The following is a 21,709-nucleotide window of genomic DNA, read 5'->3' on the forward strand; positions in this document are numbered from 1 at the left end:
GACACTTGGACGAGTCAGAACACTCAAAAAATGTTGCTTGCTGTTTGTTCGAATGACTTCTTTAAAGTCATTTAAAGAAACAATATAAGTCTTGACAACTTGATTGTTTTATGTTCAATCCACTTACATTTTTAAAATGTAATAAGTTAACTTAATTCCTTCATGTTGTATCAACACATGTAACCTAGCTTTTTTTTTTTTTTTACAGTGAAGAGCTGCTGAACCCTGAAACTGTTAAACAGCATTTAGGACTGAATTAACTTCATGACTGTCTTCTGTCAGTATTAGAGGTTCACTGAGGACAGAAAGAGCAGAAACAGGAGACGAACTGATGATAATAAATGAACAGGCTTTTATTGGAATACCAACACAACTATAACAAACATTATTATATCAAACTGTTCACAACATCACATAAAACACTGAATGTGAGATATTACCTCTGATCTCTGAATAGAATTAAGATATTAGATAATTGCTGTTTATTGTTAACGTTGTCTGTCCTTACTGTAGAGAAGTAAATATGTTACTTAAAAACTTTATCATAATACTTCCTTGCCATTCTGAACAGGTAGTTTGAATCGTAGGGTTTATTTCTGCTTGTTTCAGGTTTATATGTCTTCAAATCCTCAGGAACTGCTCCTCCTGTGGAAACTTTACTGATGATCTCTGCCTTCACTTTGACTTCATTTAAAGACTGAATGCGATCTAGAAATCCAGGTTTGGCTTCTTGTTTCTCAGACTCAATCATCAGATCGATGTAGTCAGGGGTGGACAGAGGATTGGGCTTGAGGGCAATTTCCTCCAGACACTCCAAAGACTTCTGAGAGTCCTTAATTAGTCCAGTGACAATATCCTGGACAACCTCAAGCTCATATTCAAGCTTTTCAAAGATCTTTTCTTTGGTCATGACCTCTCCATGGGCTTCTTCAAAGCGCTTTTTCAAATCCTGATAGGTTTCCTTTCTTGTTTCTTTGATGTAGTCCCATTTATATTTCTGATTAAAGTGAACATTCCAGGCACACTTTCCAGGACAGACTGTACACTTTCCATCTTTCATGGCAATGCACCCATGTTTAGCACTGTCATTTGAAATCGCACATGTATCATGACATGTGTAGTGACACTTTTGGCAGTTGGTCAAGAAGTAGTTAGTGGTGTTTTCTATCTGTTTTGGGACAGTTACTTCTAATTCATATTCAAAATCCTTGTTTGCATCCATCTCAGCCTTGTTTTGTTCCAGAGCAGCTCTTGTCTTCCTAATTTCATCTAGCTTTGTCAGACCAGCCTTGATCTGTGGCTCCAGGCCTTCCACAAGGAACTCGAGGTGCTTTCTCTCTTTCAGGACCTCTCGTGTCAGAGTTAAACTCTTGGTTTCCATGTTAATGAGGCATGTGAAGAATTTCTTCATGCTAGAAAATCCCATCTTCCAGAACATTTGGTCAAAGTTTTCACAGTCAGAGTCCTCGTCGTCTGCAGGTTTATTAATGTTTGCAAACACAGCAGAGTTGTTCAATTTGAAGTGAATCGGCTCTCCAGACTTATCTGTAGAACAGGGAATCTCAGATTTTATGATGGCCTCCAGAACTGGAGGTTTTTTCCCATCTGCAAAGGTGACCATCATCAGGATGTTTTCAGCAATATCTTTCCCAAATATGGAGAGAATGGAGTCAAAGACATATTTCTGTGTGTGCGTCAGACGAGCAAGTGAAGCCTGAACTACAAAACACACAGCATCAATGCAGTCGATTCCTCCACGGGCAGAGAAGAACTCCTGAATCTGAGCTGTGATTTTCTGGTCTTGTTTAATTCCTCTGGTGTCTCCAAAGCCTGGTGTGTCCACAATGGTCAGAGAATATGGAACCCGGAAACCATCCATGTGGTTAATTTTATATGCTGTGATCTCTGATGTCTGACTTTCAGCCTGGGATTTCTGCTGTCCTTCATCTATCAGCACAAACCGGACATCATCTTCCCATTTCACTCCCAGAATGTAGTTGATCATGCTGTTAATGAGAGTGGTTTTTCCTGCACCAGTGGCTCCGATCATCATAATAGTCTTGTTCTCTTTTGTGATGTTTTTCCCAAATCTGCTTCTTTTGCAGAATCCATCTCTGTTCTGCCAAATATCCTCCAGATAGAGTTTATAGATGGGCAGGTTTTCATTGCTGCCATATTCTATTTTATTGCTCCACTTGTTCTTTATTACATTAACAACACTTAGAGCCTCTCCATTGCCATTGGCTTCATGCTTTTTTCCCCTGGATTTCCTGGATTGTTCATTACTTGCCATTTCTGCAGATTCAGCTGTGTAACTCTGACCTTTTCCCAACTGCACTGCTTAATAGAGAAAGAAATAACACTTTGAGAATCCAGTTCTCAATAAAATACAGTTAATTAGTTTTTATACTGTGTACAGCAGGGGTGCCCAATCCTGTTCCTGGAAATCTACCTTCCTGCAGAGCTCAGCTGCAACCTTGATCAAATGCACCTCTCTTTAATTACCAACTGCTCTTTCAGATTCTATTTAGTATGTTTAGTTGTGTTCAATAGGTGACGGTAGATTTTTAAATTATTTTCAATTACCCCACTGGCAAATTATTTTGATTAATTGATTAAATTGAATTTTGAGTTAATATTTCTAAAAACAACATAATATGTTGACATTTTGAAAAGAGCACAAAAACTTTAATTGACAGATAAAGATTTTCAGAAACGTCCCAGATTACAACTCTGGAATATATGGAGAGCAAAAGAACTAACTGTGAAAAAAGAGAGGGAAAAATGAATACATTTTTACCATGGGCTAGTGTAAAAGATGTTACAATCAAATTATGTTAATGTTATTTTTATGTATTTTAATAATTAGTGAACATCCTGGATTAGTGAACTGTCAGTCCTGAATACCTCAGAGCTCTCTCTCTCTCTATCTCCCTATATTAACCCTAGGTTAGTAAATGCTGTTATCTGAGTCTGTTTCAGACGTGATCACAAGCTATTTATAGTAAAGCACAGTATTTTAGTTGAAAATTATAGACACTGAGATGTAAAGGACATGCTAGAATAATATGTACTTTTTTTGAACTAAGAGTAATTAAAAAGTAATATAGTGCATTTTAATAAACTGCATTTATCCTTTTTCTCATTACTTTATTAATATTTGATTATTTTTTGATTACATGTTTGTCATTGTGACAAGCGTCAATGGATTATGCCAGAGATTATACTCCGAGGAAAAGGAGATAATGTGTCATAAGTTAATGGCAATAGGCTTTCAAGAACCATCTGAGACGACATTTTCTAAAGAATTATACTAATATGAAGCGGGTGGCTGCTTTAAAAGCAGTGAATATATAAAAGACCTAATTTTAAATATGATTAATTTCAGAATGTAAAGCTGAGATGATTATTGACTGATGTGTCTCATTTTCCATAGTGTTTATAGATACAGGTCCTGATGAGACATGGTGTCTAGAGATGGAGACTGTTTTTCAGATGGTTGGGATAACAAAGGATAATGGAATGAATGAGCTAAGGTAAAATATTTGAATAAAAAATATTATATTGAGGTGTAATTTTATTTCTGAATAGTCTAAACTGAAATTTAAAGTTTATAGACTGTCTGAGTGGATCCACGAGTGTTTTCTTTTTACTTGTTATTCACTTGCTAAGCAAGTGATTTCACTTACCCTACACTAACACATGCAATGTGCATGTTTCCATCCCAGCGCCAACCGAAACAAAAACCAACTTGACTAAAGCGCTGAGAATGAAACAGCATGCCACCAACAAAACAACAAACACAAATACGAGAGTGGGCATCCCGAGCCCTCCTGGACATCGCACGCCTGTGTTAAGAAACCTTGAATAAGAGCTGATACATTATTCATGCATGTAGTATGAGGTTACATAAGGATGACTTCTATTGTTGACTGGAATTACTATATGAATAAATATTCTTAAATTAAACTATTATTAAAATATTACATTATTAAAATATTATTAAATAATAAAGTGTTTAGGGAACTAGGGGTTGTGAAATTGAATTTTGCCACCAATATTGGGCTATAAACCTAAACTAAACTGGGAATCCAAGTTTAAATACAGTTCATTCTATGCTATTTGAAAGTTAAAAGTAATTATTTTATATATTTAATTTCATTAAAACAGTTCAAACTTTAAAAAGTTCATACTTTCACATGCAGGAAAGGTAGTGCAGTGCCGCGCCACTATGCACAGGGACTTTTCTTAAATAAGCGCTCCCGGCCAGGTTCTTCCAGTGATTTTTGGCACTCGTCTGCTGCTCCTGACAGCGTTTACATTTCACTTACATTTTCATCTCATTTACTCTTAAACAACTAAATGAATAGCTCAGGTCTATTTAACTGATGATATTTACATGATCAACGCTGTAAGAAGAACATTATCTTTGGCTGGAAGCACTTCTCTGCATATGGCTTGCGCTGCTAAGTAACTGAGACACTGCTCGCTGCAGAGCCACTTGAGCTCCAGCGGGGGGGAGCTTGAGCTTGAGCTCCTCCTCCTATAAGCTGTTTTAATGTGTACACCCACCCCACCCCTAACCCCAACCCCCAGTGACATCGCTCGTAGAAGTAATGCAAGGAAGGAGGAGCTGGAGCTCAAGCTCCCCCTTGCTGGAGCTCAGCTCTGCCCAAGTGGCTCTGCAGTGAGCACCACTTGAAGTAACCGCTGGGCATTGCGGAGAGTGTGCCTCTCTGCATTGGCTTCACTCAAAGAAAGCAAATAGCATTTTAAAAATATGGCACAACATTGCACCTCGTTCCCAGTGCGACAGGTTTAGGCTTTACATTAGTAATGTTCAAAATAACCAATTAACCATTAACCGAAAGGGTGCGTTTATAACGATTAATATCAGTATCAGTTAAACTATTTAAAAAATACTATCACCGAAAGCTCTTTTTGCGTTAAGACGGGAAATTTTATGAATGTTTACGAATGTTCTACGTGCTGCTAATGCGTCCTGCATGCCTCGCATTATGACTTATGGCTGTGTGTTATGACACTGTATGCTCACAGTTGAAATAAAAGTCAATCCAAAAAGTGTGTTACGTCAGACACATCTTTTTCATTCGTCAATCAAATGAAAGCAGGTTTCCGTTGAGGTACCTGAAGTATTTGTGTTGTCAAGACGACCACAGAGAACTTTTAATGATGGAGGAGAGACTTGTGGACGATGTTTCAAGTTATCCAGAGCTGTATGACTTTACAAATCTTGAATATAACAATGTTATTTAATATTACAATTATAACAACAAAAAGAGCTTAGAATGACCAAGAGGCGACACTCAATAGAACATTCCATTGCAACAGCAGCACCCAGCAACAGCCCCGCGATTCCGCCATTTTGGAGTGAATGTGATCGGCCGTCCAGTGGATCTTATTGCTGTAGCTATGGCAGGCAGCTGCTTTGTTTTTCATTTATTTATTTAAAAAGGGCATTAAAGCTGAGATACAACCTGAAAGACGAAAATACAACACTTACTATCACAATCATCAGCACTTTTAATAGTTTATTTTACAGACTTAATGTTTATATTTTAACCATAGCCTACTTATTTTCTTGGAACTGTCACTTTTAGATGAAATTACTTTAATTTAATAATTTACGCACTGACATAACATAAATTAATACTGACATGTTAAATTTAATTAACATGACTTTTAAAATGGAATGTTGATAACAGATTGACAGTACACTTTTTGTTGCAGTATATGTTATAATAGCATATAGCATTTTTTTCAGTGTTTACTGTTAAAGAAAGACTAATAAAGCTTTTATGTAAAAATCCACTTTCTCCAAAATGAATAAATTTTGACACGTAAATTAATCTCATACACACACATGCACACACACATACATATATATGTTAATATATTATACTATTATAAATATCTCTCCTGATCTGAATCCAATTAAACACATATGGAATTCTGAAGAGACATTTTTGAGTAACTCTAAAAGGGGTAATTTTTTAAGAAAGGAAAAGATAGATGTTGCAAAATGAAGCCAACTTGTTCATTCCATGCCTAGAAGTCTTGCTGCTGTCATTAAAAATCACGGAGGCCAAACACACAGCATTTGACTCAGCGGAGGAGTCAGGTGTTGGCCCATTACTTTGTTGGCATGCCCGCTGGTCAGTCTATGTTCTGGGTATAGGTACCTGCTATGTGCGATCCCCGCTGGCGATCCCATATGCTTACTCAGCCACGATGCAGTCCCCCCTCACAGGCGGACACGTGTCTTCCCTAACTAACTTCCCCACTAACCATCTTTTTCATATGCGTACCCCCTGTCTCAGGGCTAGTCCATATTTCTTCTTGCCACCAGGGCAGCAGGTGGCCTCTGCAGCGTCCTCCCTATCGGGACTGCACGCTTTCCCAACTTACTGTCGTATTAAAATTCCTAGAAATTAACTAGATGCATTACGACTCTCAAAAAAATATAGCTAAATCTGTAAATGATTGAAGTGGGATAATTAAGGGCCAGGGAACAGGTTGGAAGACTGTGATGACGCAGGTACTCGCATAACCTCTCATCGGGGGCAAGGTAGGTTCAATCATTGTGGCGTTTTCCAAACATTTCCCCATAGTGGAAGTTTCCACATAGCATTGAAGTTCCCCTCCGGAAATACGATGTCCTTTCACCACAATGATTGCCCCTTAGCTGTTTGGCGTGAAAGCCTCTTCAGCTAGAAAAGGATGCTCAGCTTAGCACGCGCTGCACTTTTATTGAAAATTGACTGCTAATAGCTACAGCTGTGCAAGATAACACTGCCAACTCATTGGCATTTCATTTTCCCGTTTGTATACTCTTTCAGATGCTTGGATTCTGACGAAATCCTCATAGGGGAAGTTTCCACATGACATTTCCATTTCCCCCCTCAGAGAATGAGGTTACTTTAGTAAATGGAGCGTTCTTAGCCTACTGTTTCACGCCAACTCAATTTGGTGAACTGAGAGACTTGCTTTTTTGAAATGGATTCTTGTTATTTTAAACTCATTGAAGAAAATAAGTAGATTGTGTTTAAGTGTAGATTATGTGTAAGTAAAACTCTTGACAACTGCAAGAAACACAACATTGAATACGTCCAGCTAAACAACAAATGATTGACATCAGTTCACGTTCTCCAGGTGAAAGAATTAATTAAACTAAACTAAAAAAATAATAATAAACGGTTATTGCTTTTATTGTTGAGATGCAACCACTGTCTAACGTTACTGTAGAAGCGACTACGGTTTGTAATATAGTAAGATTTTTTCTCTTTTGGAAAACTATTTACACATTTGTTAGGGCCATGTGAAGCAATTTATTCAATGTATAAAGCTCAAAGATTTATTTTGATTTGGGGATTTTTTTTATCGTCCTACTCTTAAAATTTAAAGGTTTAAAATCTGTTTTTGCCTTAGTATAACTTATTTCATGTTAGTACTTTAGGCTTTATTTCAATCTTTATCTCAATGGACAGTGAATTTACTTAACTAATAACACAAAACATACAAAAGTTGCAAACACATTGCATGCTGTCATTGATCTGTATATACAGCTTGTAGAGCTCTGGGTTCAGAAAGTTCTTAAAATATAATTTTATCCCACATTTTAAAAGGAAAGGAAGGTGGAGGTTATATAGGTAGTTGTTAAATGCAGAGCTTCTTTAAAAAAAGATGAAAAGCACCTGCAGGTTCTGAAAGAAATCAAACCTCAGCCAGGTAAGGTAAAGTAACACAACAGTAACTCAAAAGTAATATAAGTCATTACTTTCCATAAAAATTAACTAAGTAACGCAAGTAGTTACTTTTTGGGGGAGTAACTCCAATATTGTAATGCACTTCTTTCAAAAGTAACTTTCCCCAACACTTTTTGCTTAAGTACATTTTTAAGGCCGTACTTCTTTACTTTTACTTAAGTACAAAAGTGTAATCAGTACTTCAGCTTTTACCAGAGTTTAAACATGAGTATATACGTGAGTATATGTACTTCTGCTTGAGTAAAGGATGTGTGTACTTTTGCCATCTCTGATAGTAGCCCAGTTTGTGCTGTTTACAGAGTCAATTACCTACAAAGGCACAAATGTCAGGCCATGTCAGAACTTCTCTGGGAACGCAAAAACACCCTCAGAACCAAAAAGGATTAAGATCTAGCGTTCTTCACTAATAAACAATCAAAACTTTTCCTAAAGGCTTCCATAAAGGCCTACATAAAAAGCTGGTCTTCATTAATTTTATTTAAATTTTATTTTTAGAAAGGAGATAAAATACTAATGTATTTAATAGTAATAAAATATAAACAGAACCCAAAACTCACCTTTTTCTGGGGCTGAATCTTCATTGACTTTTTTACAAGTCAAGGGATGCCCACCATTCTTCTGAACAATTTCCTGAAATGTTGCTATCAGATCAGCAGATGAGCTGTTTTTCCCCCATCTGTAGTGTCGGTTAAAGCACTTGTCTATGATTTCCTTCATAACATCATTGACTTCATTCAGCTCAACTCTTTCTGGCTCCTGTGTGGTGAGCACTATGGTGTGTTCAAACACACGGTCAGAGAAAAAGTTGAGCACTGTTTCCGCACACTCCTTTTCTTCTTGTGAATACTCGTGTTTGAGGACCAGAACGATCACATGAGGTCCTGGAGCAGACAGAGACACACACTCTCTCACTCCCTGGGAAAAATGGCGTAATGGGAGATCTGGGTTGAGCAGGAGAGGAGTGTTGATGACAGTCACTTTTTTTCCTCGAACTCTCTCACAGTACTGCTGTTCATCAGATGAAGCTTCAGTATCAAACGCTTCTCTCCCTAAGATGAAGTTTCCCACACTGCTGGTTTCTGAAACGCTGTTACCCAGAAGAACAATCCTCAGATCACTCACTGAAACACACAAAACACACATTTTGTCATAATGTAGTAAAATTTTATGCAAAATTGACACAACGCTCTATGGTTGGCCCTAATATCTAGTATTCAAGAATCTTTAACAAGTGTTTTAAGCTCAATGTATGCTTCGGTGCCTCACTGCAGTGCACCGCAAAATCACCATTAGCCATTTTGATGTGTCTGTGATGAGGGAGTCTGTGGACTGATGGTTTTCTCTGATCATTAATACTGCGAAATCTAGAACAATTTTCATAATTTATATTTAAAAAACCTTATCAAAAGTATTAGACTTAAATTTGAAAATGGACAGTGTTTAAAAATATTGATTAATCTATAAAAGAGTCAACTCATAGTGGTTCGAATGAATCATCTTGATAACGAGTCTTTAGACATTTTGGCGTGGCGTGGATACGAAACATAAGCCTCGCCCAAATGTTGCGCACGCAAACCCGGGAAAATTGAAACCTGCGGTCCCGCTCACTTGCACAGTAGCAAAGAAAAAGAGGACAACAAACAGTCATAAAGATGCTGTGCTCAGCTAGATATTATTGGAAGTGTGAGGGAAATATTAGTGTTATGAAACTGTGAAGAGTCAGTTGTTGAGGTTTATTTTGCAAAAATACCTTAGCATTATAGCCCCAGCCTTGTGCGGTTCCTGTTATTTTTCTAACGAGTGCTTCTGCGGACTACAAGCTTATAACAGACGTTCGGACGTTTGTTAAAGGAAGGATCAGAAAAGACTACTGCTGTGCGAGACAGAGCTCAACAGGAACTTTATCAGTACACAGCTCATGGACCAGTTTCTTTCTCCATTTCACAAGTGTGAGTAAGTGCGATTAAAATGGTTGCGTCCTTGTTTTCTCTAGCTTGTAAAGTATGTATTTAATTGTGTTTTGTTACTTGTAACCGCTTGTACTTTATCTGGTTAACTCTTTATATTCTCATATCGCGTCTAAAACCACGTTGAAAACGCGACACGTGCCACTTTGTTTACAGATTTAAATGCGTTTGTGAGCTTGCGTTACACTGCCGTTTGTCAGTGCTATGGCCACCGTCAGCTGTTCCTACACACGTGCAGTGGTCAAGGTTCAGAATAGTTCAGGTTTTGCCACTGTGTAGATGAATACTGAATGTGTGTCATGGTTAAGAATAGAGCAATATGCTGGTGTTTAACTGCACTGCTTTAATGCACTCCTGCACACACAAAAAATCCAGGAGACCGGAGGGGCAAGGTTCGGGGGTGAGGTGTCTGAATAGCACTGTTGAGTACCAGGTACTGTGTAGTGTTAGGAAGTTAACTACTATGAAGAGTGTTTCAGGCATTCGCTGCGATCGGATCCTATACCAATGTTGGCGATTTGGGGGTTTCACAGACCGTACCAAAATGCTGAGCACCGGGGGAGGGGCTGTTTGAAATTACAGGAGTTTTCCGAGATAAATAACAAAATGGGTGGGTGGCTAGATATGGGTCTGAAATACGAGAGACTCCCGGGAAAAACAGGAGTGTTGCCAGGTATGCTCACACATACACTAAGCACAGTGACTACTTCAATATTGTTGAAGCCGTGGTGGCCATTTCACTGTCTCTGTCAACCAATCACAACAGACTGTCATCGGTCCAATCAGCACAGATTCGCGTCGCACTAAGGAGGGGTTTGGGAACAAATTAATCGCTGACCGATTCATATGGGAGTCGCTGGGATAATTAGGTACAAATAAATGCAAATTATAAGACCATGAAAGTGTTTTTTGACCTTGCATGCATATTAGACTGTTGTTGGAGACCCATAAAACCAAAATATGACAATGTATAATAGGAGCTCTTTAACATGTATATCCTGTTGTTTTTATATAATTTGTTTCACAACTATGGTTGATGTTACTGTTAGTGGTCGTTTGTGAGTTACTTAAACATTAAAAAAGGCTACTTAATCAACAGATGTCATGTTATAGTTAAACACCATTAAGTTATTCTGAGCATGAGTGCTCAGCAAGCGCACCGTTGTGATCGATTGCTCTCGCTTGCTCTCGCTTGTTTATTAATGCCTGTGACAGCGGTGAAGTAATTTTGACAGTGGAGAGTCGCTGTTTGATTCGTACTCGTAACCAGGTCTTCGTGTCTGTGATGAAACTGTATTTCGTGTTACACCCATCGTAAATTTATACAAACAGACAAAGAAATGTCGTATCTGTATCGCAGAGTTTGGTATTGTACCCTCGTAAAATTACGAGTACGCTCCATTTTCCTTTCAGATTTTATTATTACAGATGCGTGAATTTTATTTCCGCACAAAATATTTATGACAGTGATTTTATTCCACTGCGTACACTCTTCTGTGATACAACAAATATAGATGCTTTCAAGCCATCGGAATCTTCAAAACTTACTGGGAATGTTGATAGCCTGGATAGTGAATCAGATTCACTGGAAATTGCATTGCTCCTGACAGTAGCTGGTCCTCAAGCAATTGAAATATACAATACGTTCAAGTTTGTGGATGCTGCGGATCGAGCAAAATATGATGAGGTAAGAAGGAAAATTAATGAGCACTGCTCACCGAAAAAAATGAAACATGAGAGGTATGTGTTAGTTATTAATCTAGTCCTTTTATTAATCTGGGGTCGCCACAGCGGAAGGAACCGCCAACTTATCCAAAATATGTTTTACACAGCGGATGCCCTTCCAGGAAAACCCATCACTGGAAAACCCATACACACTCATTCGCACACATACATACACTATGGACAATTTAGTCTACCCAATTCACCTGTACCACATGTTGTCAGGGTTGGTGTAGAGGAAAAGGGAGCGAGGACTCAAGTGTAGAAATAATATGGGTTTCATTAAAATAAAACAAAAATAAACAGTAAAATAAACTACCCCGAGGGGGAAAACATTAATAAAACAAATAAACAATCAAGACAAACTAGACTGGGCTGGCTGGCAGGGATCAGGACTGGACCACATCAGGAGAAGGCAACATATGACAACGAACTGGCACAGGACAGCAGACATGAGAAGAATATAAGCAGTAGTAAATTAAAACAAGACTAGAACAAGCAGCCAATTAGAAAACTCATTAACCGCGTATTCATATGACAAGACAAACACAACAATGAAGCACACAACAAAAGCACGCGACCACAATGTAAACACAGAGCCACGTGCTTTGACAAAAGACGCAAGACACGAGCACACGATAGGTGAACACCTTACCGTGCGCTCACACAAATGCAACGCGCATGTTTCATCTCAGCGTCAACCAAGACCGAAACCAACCAGACGGAGACCCTGAGAATGAAACAGCATGATGCTGATGGAACAAAACACGAGTACAAGAGCGCGCGTCCCAAGGATCAAGCGGGAGCCCGCACGGTCCGTGCGCACCTATGAAGATGCGCACCCAGAGACACACACAATGACAAAATAAGTGCTCGACCCAAGAAAACTCGAGCTGAGCACAACAGGACAGGACAAGGCAGAGCTAGTGTCCGGACTCTGCCACCAAAACTAGAATTTACAAGATCAGAGTGGCAGAACCTTGCCACTAGACCCCCCCAAAAAAGACGCCACCTGGCATCCCTAAAGGGAACATCCAACAAGGTACAAGACAGACAAGAAACACCACACGATCAATAAACACAAGACAGGGAAGTGAACAGGCAAGACAACATGAAGGGGGGAGGGAGGGGAGCCAAGCCAGACCCAACAAGACGAACAAGGGAGATATGGGAGGGCAAGACCAGGGAGGAACAGGAGGAACGGTCCAGGGCTGGACCAGAGGGACAGTCCAGGGCGGGTTCAGTGGGTCAGTAGCCCCGGCAGAAAACCAGGGTGGAGCCGGAGGGTCCGTCCAGGGTGGTAGAGGGGCACACCAGGGAGGAGCAGGAGAGACGACCCAGGGAGAGTCGGTCAGGGGAGACAAGGCAGGCTGCCTGATGGGAGCCAGCAGGGCTGGAGGTGGCTTGACTGAAGGCCTAAGGGGAGCCGGCTGGACAGGAGGCCTGAGGAGAGCCGGCAGGGCTGGGGGCGCCCCGAGGGGAGCCGGCAGGGCTGGAGGGGAGGAATGTGGGGAGCCGGCAGGGCTGGAGCCGGCTGGACAGGAGGCCTGTGGGGAGCCGGCTGGACAGGAGGCCAGTGGGGAGCCGGCAGGGATGAAGGCCCGTGGGGAGCCGGCAGGGGTGAAGGCCTGTGGGGAGCCGGCAGGGCTGAAGGCCCGTAGGGAGCCTGCAGGGCTGGTGGTCCGAGGGGAGCTGGCAGTGCTGGAGGCCTGAGGGGAGGCGGCAGGGCAGGGAACCGGGCTGGGTCCGGCAGGGCTAGACGACTGGGTGGTGCCGGCAGGTCAAGGCATCTGGGAGGTGCCGGTAGGGCAAGGAACCGGGCTGGAGCCGGCAGGGCAAGGCGTCTGGGAGGTGCCGGCAGGGCAAGGAACCGGGCTGGGGCTGGCAGGGCAAGATATCTGGGTGGTGCCGGTAAGGCAAGGAGCCAGACTAGGTCCGGCACTGAGCTGCGCTCAGGGGCTGGAGCCGACAGGGTGGAGGAGCCCTTTCTCTTCCTACGCTTCCTTGATTTAGGTGGTGAGAAGCTGACCACCTCTTCAGGCACTGTTAGGCACCTCACTACCTCTCGAAGTGCTGCAGTGTCATTTTCGGGCACCTCAGGGGATGATGCTGCTGCCAGGGTGGTAGCTGGATGGGCTGCAGTGGGTTCAGTCACCTCTAGGTGGGTGACAGGTGAGGAGGGCCCGTTCTTCCTCCTCCATCTCCACTGGTGGGTCATCGGAGGACTGGGGATTTGGCAGTCTGTGAGCAGGAGGGGCGGTGGACCAAGTGGAGGCAGGCCACCGTTACCCTGGCTGTGGTACAAATAGGTCACAAACTGCTAGCATGACAGTATCCCCAGCATCCCCATCTCCCAGGCCTGAAGGGGGCTGTTGAGTCCAGCATTGAAAGCCTCCTTCAGTGCTGTGGTGGTAAACTCAAGCCCCTCTGCAGCGTAGACAAACTGGTATGCAAACTCCTTGACTGAAGATTCCCCTTGACCAAGACCAATAAGTTTGCCCAAACACTCTTTCTGCTGGCATGCAGAGGGACGTGAACTGGGAGATGGGAATAGGAAGATACCCATATTTCTGCTGAGTCCTCTGTTGGCCAGTTTGTACTGTCAGGGTTGGTGTAGAGGAAAAGGGAGCGAGGACTCAAGTGCAGAAATAATATGGGTTTTATTAAAAAAAAACAAAAAAAAACAGTAAAATAAACTACCTTGAGGGGGAAAACATTAATAAAACAAATAAACAATCAAGACAAACTAGACTGGGCTGGCTGGCAGGGATCAGGACTGGACCACATCAAGAGAAGGCAACATATGACGACGAACTGGCACAGGACAGCAGACATGAGGAGAATATAAGCAGTAGTAAATTAACACACAAACAGATGAACATAATTAACTAATAATGGGTTAACAAGGAGGGTGGGACTAGACAATAGACGGGAGAGCACATGACACAAAGAGACAAAACAAGCCATGTGCTCACATAAAACAAGACTAGAACATGCAGCCAATGAGAGAACTCATTAACCGCGTATTCGTATGACAAGACAAACACAACACTGATGCCCACAACAAAAGCACACGACCACAATGTAAACACAGAGTCACATGCTTTGACAACAGATGCAAGACACGAGCGCACGATAGGTGAACACCTTACCATGCGCTCACACAAATGCAACGGCATGTTTCATCTCAGCGCCAACCAAGACCGAAACCAATAGACGGAAATGCTGAGAATAAAACAGCGCTATGCTGATGGAACAAAACACAAACACGAGTACAAGAGTGCGCGTCCCAAGGACGTGCAGACCCCGCGTGCCCGCATTAAGCGGGAGTGCGCACAGTCTGCGCGCACCTATGACGATGCTCACCCAGATACACACACAATGAAAAAACAAGTGCTCGAACCAAAAAAACTCAAGCCGAGCACAACAGGACAGGACAAGACAGAGCTAGTGTCCGGACTATGCCACCAAAACAAGAATTTACAAGACCAAAGTCGCAGAACCCTGACACATGTCTTTGGACTGTGGGGGAAACCGGAGCAAGTGTGTGATAAATGTGGTGTGCTAAGGATATTGGGCATGGTAAACATCATTGGCAAGTTCATCCTCATCTGCTAAAACTGCAAACCTAAAAGAACTGTTGAATCGCAAGACTGAATTTAAGTGGAGGAGTAAACATGAGCAAGTATGGAGACTGCTTAAAGTGACACTGACAACACAACACGTTCTCACCTGATTTGATTCTTCTCAAAGAATCAAAATCTCCACAGATGCATCAAAGGATGGGTTAGGTACAGTCTTACTCCAAGCACATGACAAAGACTGGAAACCTATAGCCTATGCCTCAAGGACTATAACAGAATCTGAGTGCAGGTCTGCTCAGATCGAAAAGCAATCCCTTGGACTTGTTTTGGGGTTTGAAAAATTTCATGACTATATCTATGTCTTACCATCATTCACTGCAGAAATAGACCATAAGCCATTATTGCAATCATCAAGAAAAACTTGAATGAGATGTCTCCTCGCATTCAACAACTGATGATGAGACTGCAAAGTTTTGACTTTGAATTGGTCTACACTCCAGGGAAATACATAGTCTTAGCTGATGCTCTTTCTCATGCACCATTAACATGCAAAGACTCAGATGTGAGTTCCACAGAGGATAATGTAGACATTCATGTAAATCTAGTTGTTGAATCTTTTCTAGTATGTGACAAGAGGCTCAAGCAAATACCTGAGGAAACTGCAAAAGATCAAGTTTTTCAAGCTGTAATTGTGTGCAGCTCTACAATGTTAGAGCTGAGCTTAAGCCTAGTTCACGCTAAAACTTTAAACATCGGCAGATCGCTGTGCTGTTCACACTACATGACTTGATTTAGTGTCTTTTAATCACTGTAATGTTCACACTACGTGACACTACGTAAATGATCCACAAGAGGGGGGTCACACACTACATGATCTGACAGCAACTCATTCGCCAACAGCTCAGTCAAGCTACCCAAACTATAGCCAATGAAATTTTGAGGGAGGAGACATATCTATAGCACCCTGATGTTTCCTAAATATCTGTGTATTTCTTTCTAACATTGTTATTTTTAAAAATTACAAAACAGTAAAGAACTGATCATTTCTACCTTTAATTACCATATTGGTCAAAATGACTGCATGCATGTCTGCTACTTTTTGCTGTGACTTCAAATATGCAAGCATGTTTTGCATAGCAACTTCTTGCTAACATAAACATAACTTTCTGATAGCAAAAACATATATTTACTTCAGATACATCTTTCAAAACAGCATATTCTGTGCTGCGAAATAGCTCCTGTTTGAAAGTGAAAATGAAAGCGAGGTTCAGACCTTTGTGTGTTCTAGTACCCTAACTACATATTTATAGGCTGTATTACCCAAAAAGATAATATTTTTAGGGTGATGATGTCATAAAATATGATGACAGATATTTAAAGCTTAATTTTCATATCTCAATAGAAGCTATGAATGGAAATATGACATCTTATATGAGAACGGTCAGAATGTCCAGAATGGTAATTTTGGGTTACATACTTCCAGTTTCACTGTTAATATAGCCTACTCTCGTGTCCATGTTAACGCACAATGAAGCAAGAGCATTGATGCCCATTCTGGCCAATCGCAGACGTTTCAGTTGAGCTCCTGAGCACACGGCCATTCAGCTCATGCTGATATGCTCTCTCATTGGCTGCAACTCGTCACTAGATCTGACCGCACTTGGGGTCAAGTGGGCTGACTGCTCTGAAATATTCAGCATGCTAGATATTGGATTTCCGTCTATGAGGTGTCGTAGGCGCTTCAGCGAGCCTCTTTGATGGGTAGCTCGTTAACTTCCAAATCGGTGAATGTGAATGGTATTCTACTAAGACGATACAGAATAGTTTTTCTACAAGTGCTGAGAAAAGAGATGCTTTCCAGGATACATGAAGGGCATCTTGAAATGGAGAAGTGCAAGAGGAGATCCAGGGATTTAATTTATTGGTCTGGGATAAACTCTGACATTGAGATGTCAGAATTGAATGGTCAGTAATTGCGAAGTATGGCCAAAACATCAAAACAGGCAAGCAAGAGAACCTATGATCAAAACAGACCTACCTCAGTATCCTTGGCAGAAAGTGGGTACAGATCTGTTTCATTTGCAAGGAAAAGAATACTTGCTGTTGGTGGATTACTTTTCTAGTTTTTCAGAAATTGCCCTGCAGTCTAGTTCCTCAAGTGCCTGTGTGATTCAGCATTTAAAGTCAACTTTTTGGCATTCCACTGGTAGTGGTAAATGACAATGGCCCATGCTATGGTTCACGAGAGTTTCAAGATTTTGCTGCTCACTATGATTTTGAGCATGTGACTTCATGTCCCCATCATGCTCAGTCTAATTTAAAAGCTTAAAAAGGAGTGCACATAATGAAGCAATTGCTCAAGAAGGCTTCAGAAGGCAGTTATCGAGAAACAACTCTTAAGCACGGTGCATCTTCTGCAGAGCACTTAATGAATCATAAGTTAAGAACAACACTCCCCCCCCCCATAGTAAATGCAAAACAAGACAAAATGAACAGTGCAGCTGTAAGACAGAAACAGCTAGCTTTCTAAGCGGCAAAAGACAAACTATGACAAACAAACAGTGGAGTAAAAGTGCAAGCGGCTGGGACAAAAGAGCTGTTTTGTTGAAAGAGGTAAATCCGAGATCATATGTTGTGAAAATGGAGAATGGACATAGTGTAAGGAGAAATCACAAGAGTCTTCTTATGACTTATGCAAAAATCTCTCCTAAAGGACAAGTTCCACAAAGTAGGCAGTCTTCTTTCATTCCCATTGATAATGATCATTCTACAGAGACCAATGATTTTCCTATCTTTAGAAGATAATTGTGTACAAATGAAAATGACGCTACTAGCTTAACTACATTTCTCAGTAGCGTGGTGGTAGCGTTGCTACTTTCTAAACCAAATAGCTTTTCTGTAGCAAAGTTATTTTATTAGTCAAGTAGCGCAGTAGCATTCACACATGCTACATTTACTGATCGCGGATCAATAAGTGACGGCAATGACATTCACGGAGCCATGTCCCGGCAAATTGGGAAAGAAGCAGTGGGTCTTTGGCCAGGCTGTATACCTGAGCAAGTGCGTCTGTTTCCTGCGAGCCTTTGGCCGCACCTCCCGGCACATAGGGAAAGAAGAAAGGAGTCTTTGGCCAGGCTGTATACCCGAGCAAGTGCGTCTTTTTTCTGCGAGGCTTTGGCCGCACGTCCCGGCACATTGGGAAAGAAGCAGTGGGTCCTTGGCCAGGCTGTATACCCGAGCAAGTGGGTCTGTTTCCTGCGAGGCGTGTAATTGTAGCCGGCTGTGCGATTTAACGAACAAGGGGCTACATGGCCTTGCTGGCTGCCTGAGCAAGTGCTTGTTCCCTGCGAGCTGGTGGCCGCGCATCCTGGCACCTTGGGAAAGAAGCAGGGGGTCTTTGGCCAGGCTGTATACCCAAGCAAGTGCGTCTGTTTCCCACAAGCCTTTGGCTGCATGTGCTGGCACACTGGGAAAAAAGCATGGGGTCTTTGCCCAGGCTGTATACTCAAGCATGTGCGTCTGTTCCCCACGAGCCATTGGCTGCGCGTCCCGGAACATTGGGAAAGAAGCAGTGGGTCTTTGGCCAGGCTGTATACCCGAGCAAGTGCGTCTGTTTCCTGCAAGGCATGTAACTGTGGACTTGGTTTTTGGCGGCTGTACGGTTTAACGAACCAAGGGGTCTATAGCCAGGCTGGCTGGCTGACCAAGTGCGTGTTCCCTGCAAGATATTGGCTGCACGTCCCGGCACATTGGGAAAAAAAGCAGAGGGTCTTTGGCCAGGCTGTATAACCGAGCAAGTGCATCTGTTCCCCGCGAGCCCACCATGGGGGCATCAGTGGCACAGTTCCTCATGTGAGAACCAGCATATCGAGTTTCGAGGATGGTAGGTCTTTCTAGCGAGCGTCTGAAAGAACCGAAGGTCCAGTAGGAGAATGGCCGGTCTCTGGAAAGCCTGGTAGGATGACGCTCACCGGTGGACTTGACAGGTAGTGGAACTGGGAAAAGCTGGTGCGCCCTAGCTATCTTCTAACCACAGTACATCAAGAAGGTAGAACAGGGGGAGAGGGTGGTGCACCAGAGCCAGGTAGGTCACCAAAGTATGTCTGGCTAGCATGTGCTGTTGGCTATTTCTATATTCCCGGGCTTAAGTGTGGGGTGCCCGGACACTTCTGGAGAACAGGTGTTAATCCAGGTGTTAATGCGGGGCTAGCGCTTGCCCGGGAAGGATGAGTATCCCTGGACAGAGTGGCTCTGGCTTGGGGCTATTGAAGGAAATATAGTTCCAGACCCCCTCACCGTAGAGCTTGGCCCCCGGGAAGGGTGAGTATCCCCAGGCAGATTGAGTCTGGCTTGGGTCAATGGAAGGAAATACAGTTCCAGGCCCCCCCACCGTGGAGCTTGGCCCCCGGGAAGGGTGGGTATTCCTGGGCAGAGTTGGTCTGGCTTGGAGCTATAGAAGAGAATAGCTCCAGCATGTGACCCCCAAGGGTAGGCCCCCACCCTGGCCTTAATGTGTCGAGGTAGGTCAGCCTCTATGGGTGTGGTTGATTCTTTCCCTGCCTTAGACGTGCTTTCAGGGAGGTGGGGGGGTGTCCCTCCTCACACAAAAAGTGGGCGCTGCCCCCAAAAAGTGCGTGTTGGACAGCCGGCTCTCACCTGTCAGCAGTTCACAAGGTGACAAACTCGGATGAGAAGAGGCTTTTGCTCTTGCTCGCCGCTGGCCGTGTGGACACGTGGAAGACGCCGTACCCGGTGCCCAGCTGTCGAAGAACGCTGGCCTGGCTAGAGAGACACCTGAAGCAGCACGTGGAGCTCTCTGCCTCAGCCCGGAAGGAGGCCATGGGGAGAGCAAAGCGTCGGAAAGTGGCTCAGGAACTGGGTAGCAGAACTGGGTAGTAGATGCAATATAGCAAGAAAACGTCCTGGTTACATACATAACCCACGTTCCCCGAATAGGGAACGGAGACGTGTGTCTGTATAAACAGACTTTAGGAGTGCTTTAGACGACCAATCACTTCTGAAGATATGAAAACGGGCCAATGAAATGCCAATTGAATTGGCGGAGCTTAGCTCCACAGCTGAAACTGATGAGCCATTTGGGGCTATATCAGTTGGCTGCTGGAGCTAGCTCATCAGAATTTGCCTGTTGAAAAGCCGATCGCTCAGCTCCCAGCTGGAGACTCAGGTGCTGTGGCAGTGGAGACACACGTCTCCATTCCCTATTCGGGGAACGTGGGTTACGTACGTAACCAGGACGTTCCCCTTCATAAGGGAACTTCTACGTGTGTCTGTATAAACAGACTAAGGGAGACTGTATGGAAAGCGTCACAGCAGCTAAGCCCATCGCCCTCCTGATGTGTAGTTTGCCAAGCTAAAGCGTGAGCGCACTGACATCACCTAAAACGCAACCTTCCAACGTCCCTTAGGCCCAACATTAGGGGTCGTAAGTGTGCTTTTACCTAGCTAATATAGACTAGGGATTTTTGAAAATATGACAGTACATTGGGAAGCGTGCTAGTCCCCGAAGGGGGAGGACGCAGCGGAGACCACCTACTACCCTAGAAGGGGAGTCTGATGGTAAAGAGACATATGGACTAGCCCTAATGAGGGGAAGTGCTACATATGATAAGCTGGTTAGCAGTTTAGGGAAGACACCGTGGTAATAATGCATATGGCATCAACAAATGGGGATGCACATAGCTGGCACCGATCCTCAATATGCGTGTAGACCAAATGGGCATACCAACCACACACTGAGCCATGCACTCGACTCCTCCGCTGAGTCGATGCTGGGGGCCTCGGAGGAATTCTCTAGGGTTCGCCTGGGAAGGGGAACTTACATGCGCCGCGTGCTAACGCCCATGAGGAAGCGACACCTCTAGTAGAGTGCGCTCTCATGTTAGGGGGGCGCGGCTCACCCTGGTATTGATAAGTGAGGGCGATGGCATTAACTAACCAGTGGGCCAACCTCTGTTTTGATATGGCACTTCCCCTCTCCTGACCACCATAACAGATAAAGAGCTGTTCACATCATCTTACACAAAGCGCGAACGGGACAAAGCAGTGAGCACGTGGAGGTTCCAGAGATCTAGGCGTGGGTGCCAGATGGTGCCCCGTCCCTGAGAGAGGAGGTCCTCCCTCCCAGGAGGGGCTGCTGTGAGGAGTGTAAGCTCCGAAACCCAGGTCCGGTTGGCCAGAGGGGCGCAACAAACAAGACCTGCTCCTCGCCCTCCCTGACTTTGCAAAGTTTGTGCAATTAGGCTCACTGGGGGAAACGTATATTTGCGCGTGCCCGATGGCCAGCTGTGAGCCAGTGCATCCGTGCCGAGGGGGGCCTCGGTCAGGGAATAAAACAGCTGGCAATGTGCATTCTCAGGGGAAGCAAACAGATCGATCTGGACTTTCCAAAGTGCCCATATCAACTGGACCGAATCGGGGTGGAGTCTCCACTCTCCTCGGGACACTAGCTGCCATGAGAGCGCATCGGCTGCACGATTGAGCTTGCCCGGAATGTGAATGGCATGCAGCGATTTCAGCCTTGTGACTCCAAAGGAGCAGACGGCAAGTGAGCTGAGATATGCGGCGAGAGCGTATACCCCCATACGGTTGATATAAGCCACGGTCGCCATGCTGTCCGTCCTGACCAGCC

The 21,709-nt window shown here is 43.4% G+C and overlaps 1 protein-coding gene and 1 pseudogene across 3 annotated transcripts in view; one reads left to right on the top strand and one right to left on the bottom strand.

Moving 5' to 3' along the window:
* The window catches only part of LOC130222303 (zinc finger protein 208-like), a 758,572-nt pseudogene that overhangs the window by 177,110 nt on the left and 559,753 nt on the right, over positions 1–21,709 (top strand).
* Positions 330–21,709, bottom strand: part of LOC130222313 (uncharacterized) — a 32,012-nt gene continuing 10,632 nt past the window's right edge. For 2 of the 3 annotated variants that reach the window (XM_056454894.1, XM_056454892.1), the window contains exons 3-4: positions 8,345–8,908; positions 330–2,340 (exon numbers count right to left, since the gene is read on the bottom strand). In XM_056454894.1, the coding sequence (XP_056310869.1) occupies positions 527–2,340; positions 8,345–8,908 (2,378 nt within the window). In that variant the 3' untranslated portion in view covers positions 330–526. The remainder of the gene's footprint in view (positions 2,341–8,344; positions 8,909–21,709) is intronic. The other variant, XM_056454893.1, reaches the window with a different exon arrangement.

The sequence above is a fragment of the Danio aesculapii genome, chromosome 4 (assembly GCF_903798145.1).
Source record: "Danio aesculapii chromosome 4, fDanAes4.1, whole genome shotgun sequence".
NCBI lineage: Eukaryota > Metazoa > Chordata > Actinopteri > Cypriniformes > Danionidae > Danio > Danio aesculapii.